This window comes from Notothenia coriiceps, unplaced genomic scaffold, assembly GCF_000735185.1.
Source record: "Notothenia coriiceps isolate Sejong01 unplaced genomic scaffold, NC01 NC01_scaffold00034688, whole genome shotgun sequence".
NCBI classification, from domain to species: domain Eukaryota; kingdom Metazoa; phylum Chordata; class Actinopteri; order Perciformes; family Nototheniidae; genus Notothenia; species Notothenia coriiceps.
In genome coordinates, this window is record NW_011367389.1 from 17,615 (window position 1) to 25,832 (window position 8,218).

General features: G+C 38.7%; 1 protein-coding gene across 1 annotated transcript in view; it reads left to right on the plus strand.

The window, feature by feature from the left end:
* LOC104962415 (procollagen galactosyltransferase 1-like) overlaps window positions 1-7,916 on the plus strand; it is a gene marked incomplete at its 3' end in the record, with an annotated part of 13,367 nt that extends 5,451 nt beyond the window's left edge. Inside the window, exons 2-6 of the mRNA XM_010790850.1 lie at window positions 1,611-1,721; window positions 1,847-1,964; window positions 2,994-3,128; window positions 5,372-5,576; window positions 7,797-7,916. Coding sequence (XP_010789152.1) covers window positions 1,611-1,721; window positions 1,847-1,964; window positions 2,994-3,128; window positions 5,372-5,576; window positions 7,797-7,916 — 689 coding nt within the window. The remainder of the gene's footprint in view (window positions 1-1,610; window positions 1,722-1,846; window positions 1,965-2,993; window positions 3,129-5,371; window positions 5,577-7,796) is intronic.
* Window positions 7,917-8,218: the final 302 nt, after the last annotated feature.

The following is an 8,218-nucleotide window of genomic DNA, read 5'->3' on the forward strand; positions in this document are numbered from 1 at the left end:
AAACGAAAAATCTGCGACTGAAAAAAATAAGGATTCAAATATCAAAATATGTATAAAAGTGAAATCTGAAAATAAATATATTATTCAAAAAAATTGCTGAACTGAATCAAAAATAATATTCAACCTGAAAAATGTTTTTCAAATACTTTTTTTTATTTTGAATACATCATTGTATTTTTCAAAGTTCAGGATAAAAACTTGAACTTTCAAATACATTTTTTTTTTTTGAATGATCAAAACTTATGACCCTGAAATAGCTCCATACGGATTGGGCAGAGAACGAGTCCGAGAAAGTTAACTCCCCCATGTGACGTAATATGACGCGTTTGACGTTTAAAAAAAGCAGTTTCTAGTAGCAGAGTTCAAAACGGCTCCTTTTCCTCTGAATTCCTGCCCTTATGTCTTGTAAAACATATCAAATCCTGCATTAACATTTTTAATTGTAATTTTCAGGCAAGGTTAAGCATAAATGTAGTAAAAAAAAAACCCTGCAAGTTGCTCTTTAAAGTTCAGGGTAATCAACTGTTAAAAAAATACTGTTCACATTTTTTTATTTTCAATAAATCGATGTTTTCAAAGTAAATGGATAATCGTTTTTAATAATCGTGATATCAATTATTGATCCAAATAATCGAGATTATGATTTTTGCCATAATCGAACAGCCCTACTATTATGCGCTTATGCAATTAGTGTAAGCGCGCCACAGTTTATGAGGTCATTTTAAAAGTAGCTCCCATGCTGAAAAAGTGTGGGCACCCCTGCCTTTGTGCATGCAACTGATTGTGATCTTTTGTCTATGTAAGGTAACATTAGCATATAACGGCACATCACTTCACGCTGTTCGAGGAAGCATTATTTATGTGGAGGCGTTAGCTGACTGCAAGAAATGTAAGAAGCAAACAAGAAAAACAAAGGACCTCCTGCTGTGCAAATGCTATTGAGTGACAGAATAATAACTGCTGGCAAATATGTATGAACAAGCCATTTTTGTGCACAGGGATGGCTGTGGTGCATTGCAACCGAATAAAGGTGGAATCACTGAATTAAAAAAAAATAAAATTCAGGAGCAGGCGCAGCGTAATATTGTTACAGTGATTCACATCTGTGCATCCCTAAAACCCCTGATATCAGCCCCTCGAGGGAGATTTGTGATATTGGACAAGGTAAATAACATTTATTTGACTGTATTATTGTTGGAGTATAACATTCAACACAGTCACTGAATAATTTATCCATAGATTTACCCCTTAGCTCAAGTAACACTGGGTCAATTTAAAGAGTAACCTATGGGGTGGTACAGGTACTGCAAGGTACTCTCACATTTAAAGGAGTTCTTATAAGCATGGAAAAAAAGTTTAAATCACAAAACCCCCAGAAAATGTAGGTTCATTAAGCAAAGATATAATAGAATACAGAAATGTGTGGACAGATCTGTGTAACAGTACAACATTTTTTTTAAATATAAACTAAAAGAGGGAAGTTTGGCTTAGAATACAGAGGAACACATGCGATTTTGCTCTTTCTTTAATAAATGTATTAAAAAAAATTCCCTTCTTTCCCTCTCGCTCTCTCTTCCCACTCACCTCCCTCCTCCGCACTCCCCCGGCAGGGTGGCGACTGATCACAACACAGATAACACCACAGCCATCCTCAGAGACTGGCTTGTGAAGGTGCAGAATGACTATCACTATGTGGAGTGGAGGCCTGATGATGAAACCAGGTAGTGTGTGTGTGTGTGTGTGTGTGTGTGTGTGTGTGTGTGTGTGTGTGTGTGTGTGTGTGTGTGTGTGTGTGTGTGTGTGTGTCATGCTTTACTAAATGGGTGTGTCTGTGCATGTCTCCCAGTGCCTTTGAAGACGAGGTGGGGCCTAAGCACTGGAATAATCTGCGTTACGAACATGTAATGAAGCTCCGTCAGGCTGCGCTGGAGACCGCCCGTGAGATCTGGGCCGACTACCTGCTGGTATGTTATCATCCACGCAGCAGCTTCAAAAGCCTCCTCTTATTATGCAGCTACTGTCGGGGATGTCTCTGATGGGTGGTAAATTAAGCAGATTCGTGGGACTTAAATCCATTGTCGAGTACACCTGATTACAGCTGTTAAAAGGGTTTGAATTTGAAAATGAGCAAAGCTTGATCTTCCTCATAGTAAAAGAATGGGAACTGCATTAAACAGACAAAACTGCATTGAATAATGTTATGTCTTAGACATAAAGACATTTAAATAAATACTCACCAATGTAGATTTATTTAATGTTGGATTTGAGTTAGTCTAATATTTGTTGACGCTCTTTAACCATAAAGTGTTTCTTTGTGTTTTAAATTAGCCATTTTGTTACATCAGATTTCATTACTGATCTGGGTTTATGTAGCAAAGTAATTGAGAAGATGTAATGATGCTAGAGGTTAAATATTTGTTTGTTGTCAGTTTTGTATATGAGAGTTAACTGTAAATGTAGGAAGAAGCCTTAGCAATGTTGCTATGGTTACATGCATTTTTCTATGTGGGTTGATTTAGAGATGTGTCATGTTTTTCCCTCCAGCTTTAATATTTCTCAAAAAGATCTTAATACCACCTGAATGTGCACTGTGGAAACATTAAGTGAAAAGATAACAAGTACATTTTCCAATATCAGTTTAAGAGTTATAATTGGCTTTATTTAAACATATCTGAAGAAAATGTAGACTCAGAGCAGTCTTTATTTACTGCAGCTGCTCTTGGGTGAGACACATCCCGGTGGACAAACACAAAGGTTAAATTATGAGTTTTGGCAATTTGAAATTACATTTTTCTCAAGACATGGTAAAACAAGTGCAGTCTGTCGGTTAGCATTGTTTAAGGTTCAGGGCTGTGAGTTATAATGAGTTGTTAGGAGGGATGCTGAGGCTCAATCAATCTTTTAGTGACAGCAGGTGACACTTTATCTGTGCTCGCATGATTATGTTTTTGTGGGATTCTCGTCAATATCGTGCCCTTCTCTCTTGTCTGCAGGTGGCTGACTGTGACAACCTGCTCACCAACACGGACATGTTATGGAAGCTGATGAGTGAGAACAAGACCATTGTAGCGCCCATGCTGGAGTCCAGAGCCGCATACTCCAACTTCTGGTGCGGCATAACTTCACAGGTACTGCAGATGATTAGTTGTTATGCAGTTTAACCACCTATAGAGCTGGTATAGGTATTCCTCACAGTTCCTTCACATCAACTTCCTGTTTTTTGCAATACCACCTCCATGTGCAATTTACACTTTTGTACTGATATAATTGCTATTATTGGATGCTCAGTAACTTTGTATGTTCATGTACATCATAATGTTGCTTCTTATTTCTATTTTTACCATGTATGTGAACTTATTTCATTTTAATGTTCACATTTGTATTTTGTGCCTCTACTGTGACATGTTTACACGCTTTAATGTTCAATAAGCTCTTTATTTTTCTCACACTGCTTGTGCTGCAGCACCTCTTTTCACCCTCTGTCTGAAACCAGAGCCCAGTCTGCTCTGATTGGTTCGTTGGCCGGTGCTGTTGTGATTGGTGAACTGCTTAGAGGTGTCCCGTCCCTAGGCCTATCATGTACAACGTGTGCAATCATGTACAATCGCTAGCCCGTAGATGCGCATGTGTTACGTTGTGATGCCACTATGTATCCGAAATAAACAAAGGACAACAAAGGAGGCATTTCAGGCAGGGGGGGGGACGACACACTGTGTCGGAGAGAAACTCCCTGTAGAGGGAACTTTGGGATTTGAGACTTTGCAGACCATTTACATGCACAAAAGCCTATATCACGAACTACAGGACAGGGAAAACCCCAAAAAGCATAATTAATGTGTGATTGCCTTATCTGCACTCCCCCCTTTGCTGTAACATTCCCTGCTGTTGGACGAATAAAGGATTTCTGATTCTTACTAATTGTGTATCTGATCTGGGTGTGGTATTAACACTTTACTATGATAAGAATATTTAAAATGGCAACAATAGAAATCAGAGAAAACCTTTAAATTGTTTAAGTTACCACACCCAACCAGATTCTTTCTAAGTCCTTGTATACAGATATACAAATATGCATGTACTTAGACTAATGTTCTGCATGTTACTCTAGTATGGCCTCTTGACTCCAACACACACAAACCAAACAAACAGATTGTAGAGATTATACATAGTGTAGCCTCTTCGAAACGTCTCCATAAAAACCTCTTATTTCTGCATCCCAGGTGAATGATGTACTCCCAAGTCTGCTATTAACTCTCTGATTGTGAATACAATTCCTTTTCATGCAATCGTGCCGAATAATAAAGCCCATCTCCTTCCACCTTCATAAAACATAAATATAATCTAGAGAGAATTTACACTTTATTTCCTTTTTAAATGCATGAGGAAATCAAATTTGTGCAAACAAGTCACTTTAAAAACACTCTACATTAGTCAATTTAAAGGCTGAGTAGAGAGATGTTTCTGTTATTAAGTATTTCCCCCCAGATTTCCAAGCAGGATTTGAATGCTCTGTAAATATATTTTGTAAATTAAAGTAAATCATTTGTCTCACAGGTGAAATTAAACTTTATTGTCCTGAAATAACATCATATTTAGCTAAAGGTTTGTGATATCAGGAGATAATAGGTTTGCTTCACAGACAACCCACACGGCTCATTATGTTTAATTTGTTCCTACTTCTCTGTCTCTTACTGCGGGCTCCACTCAGATATTGCTGTCCGTGCTGTTTTATAAGATTACTTAGAACTAAAGGCCATTGTGTCTTTTAATTCATGCATCCCTTAGATAAAAGTTACTTTAATAAAAAACATTGTCATATATTTTTTTAACATATCATTAAAATTATGCGAACATGATTTTTTGACCAATCAAAGGTGCACATCTGATCTATCAGGCATTACATACTGTATGTGCATGTCTTGAATACAGTGTCTGTGATCTGTTGAGACAGGATGCCTTTAAGTACTCATCTTTGATTCTTGTCAAATCAGAGCTGACACACAGACGTTTTCTTTCGTCCAGCAAAAACATTAACCGACTCTCTGATTCCTGCAGGGGACTTTTTTCAAAAACACTTAATTCTAAGTATCCTAAAGGCAATACGCATCAGTCTGTCAGAGACTCTTCCTATTAGTCAGTATTACTCATTCTCTGTCAATTATTTGAATTTTGTAATTTAGTAGTAAAGAATTGAGTTTCAGATATGTCTTAATCCTTTAAAGTGTCTTCTTTGTAGACTTTGGACAGCCAATATTCAGATCTCAGTGAAATATAAGTTCCTCATTATTCCACAGCTTTTTATTTCTTTAGGAAACAAATCAGAGTAACGAAAGTAGTGTTTAACCGTACGGTGTTTGTGTGCACTCTGCAGGGCTACTACAAGCGTACTCCAGCCTACATGCCTATCCGTAAGCAGGAGCGTCGTGGCTGTTTCGCCGTGCCGATGGTTCACTCCACCTACCTGCTGGACCTGCAGAAAGAGGCCTCCCGGCAGCTGGCCTTTTATCCCCCACACCCCAAGTACAACTGGGCCCTGGATGATGTCATCGTCTTTGCCTACTCTGCTCGCATGGCAGGTGAGACAAACAGGTGTCAATTTCTTTTATCTGCAGGGCTGATGAAAGTGTTTCTAGGCATATTTTGTTGCGTATTTGATTAGGATAGTATTGCAATATTTGTTAAATGCAGCATATGTGACCAAGAAAGTACAAATCTGATGTAATTATTGTCGTGAGGTGCAATCGACAATTACAAAGTGTGAAACACTTTAACAAAGTTTGAGACAAATTTACATTTTCTAAAACAAATTTACATTTTCTAAAACAAAGTTAGCAAAACCCTTTTACCAAAGAAAAAACTATTTAACAAGATGCAAAACACTTTTACAAAGCTAGAGACAAATTTACAAGTGCCGAAACACTTTAACATTTTGCCGAAACACTTTAACAAACTAGAGAATCAAACCGGAATGGGAATGCCCATCATACCAGAAGTGACGTGCAAGTGATTGACGCAAACTTAAGTTTGTTTTGGCGGATAGACCGCCGGTACCTATGGACCTTTATGGTCGTTAAACATGTTTTGTCCGTTCTGTTGAAACCACCTGGTTTGTTTTGGATTAAGTCAACCGGATAACTCAAAACATATCCAGGATAGGTTGAACTAGATTCGTAGTATACCCCCCTGGTCGGGACCAGAGGCCTGTACTACGAAGCTGGTTCAACCTAACCTGGATATGTTTGAGTTAGCCGGTTGGCCTAATCCAAAACATACGCGCTCTCGCTAAACTGTGCTACGACGCGGGTTATCAAGTGTCAATGATAATATTAGACATATGAAGAAGTTAAACTTGAAACATCCATGACTTAAACACTTTATCCAGGATAAAAGCCACATAGTTGCACCTGCAAGGTGAATACAGCTGGTAAAAGAAAAAGTGTTTGAATGCGTACATTAACAGGTTTATGATATCACCTAAGACACGAGTGGATCTGACTTTAATTACATTTGTCTCGAGTGTTTTGTCAACTTAATGTGTTCCTTAAAATAATACTTCTGCATACAGTATGTGACACTGTGAGTGTTGCACGGCCAGATACGGCTCGGCTGACTCAGATAAGGAAATATATGATACATTATCATATACCCCCTTTAGAGCTTGTTTATCCATCTGTAAGCAACTGCCAGCTAGGTCTCTCAGTCACTCACTCCTGATCGTTCACTGCGCAGTGACAGCTGCTACGGGCCTGCTGTGTGAAATTGAAACTGATAGATAGGGCAAAGGTAGCCTATCGAAACGGCCCAGCCCTGCCCAGCCCAGTGGGCCACACCCCACTGGGCTGGGATGGGCAAACACCGGGGAAACTCCCGGTATTCCCAATGGCCAGTCCGCCCCTGTGTGTGTGTGTGTGTGTGTGTAGAGGTGTGTGTGGCTATAATGAAGCAGCCTGCAGTCGCTCTTTAGCTATCTAATGAAGGTAAACACAGCGTAGGCTGTGTGTAAAAGGCACAGCTCCACTTCCTACTTGGCGAACGTGTAACTTTCTTGTGTGCACGAGAACGTATCTCTTGCGCACGAGAAAGTATTTCGAGATGAGCAAAACCATGACACTTGGCCCAGGTGGTTTCCACAGAACGGACAAAACATGTTTAACGACCACAAACACACTCCTACCCTCCATACAGTAGGTACCGGCGGTCTATCAGCCAAAACAAACTTAAGTTTGTGTTAATCACTTGCACGTCACTTCTGGTATGATGCGCTTTCCCTTTCCGGTTTGATTCTCTAGTTTGTGTAAGTGTTTTGGCAAATGTTAAAGTGTTTTGGCACTTGTAAATGTGTCTCTAGCTTTGTAAAAGTGTTTCGCATCTTGTTAATTTGTTTTTGTTAATGTTAAATCGTTTTTTATTTGGTAAAAGTATTTTGCTAATGTAATTTTGTTTTATAAAATGTAAATTTGTTGTATAAAATGTAAATTTGTCTCAAGCTTTGTTAAAGTGTTTCACACTTTGTAATTGTCGATTGCACCTCTCATCCACCGTACTACAGGGATGTTCTGACCTACAATACTATTGTAGGTCAGAACACTATTCTATTTTGTACAGATCTTAACATATAAACACACCATGATCATTCAAAAAGATTTTTCAATGATTCAATGATGCAAAAATCCTCCTTCCCTTTAATATTGTGACTGATATCTTAATTGAAGTATCAGTAGAAACCTTTCCAAATTATTTGTTTCCAAATCGTTCTGCCCTTTTTGTAAGCATGATTTTCTTTTTTCCCTTCTCAGATGTGCAGATGTATGTCTGCAACAAAGAGGCTTATGGCTATTTCCCAGTGCCGATGCGTTCCCATGGCACCCTGCAGGATGAGGAGGAGAGCTTCTTGCATACTCAGCTGGAGGTCATGGGTGAGTCGACTATGTTAAGGAGCCTTTAAAAAGACCAGACAGATTTCTTTGTGTTGTACAGTTTCAGCAGAAGGATGCCAGTCTGCTTGTCTCAGACTCTAGGCTGTTGTTGTGCAGCTCTGCAGGTTTTGCAATTATTTAATTTCCCCCAATTATTCTTTAGCTTAACTGAATCCCTTTTTTGCTATAGTCATTATGTAAAAGAAAACCGGTTTTCTTTATATTTAGTTATAGAGTTACAAACTTCAACCATAGTGCAATAATGTATGCCTCTGCGTACAAACTACAAACTTAATTAGACA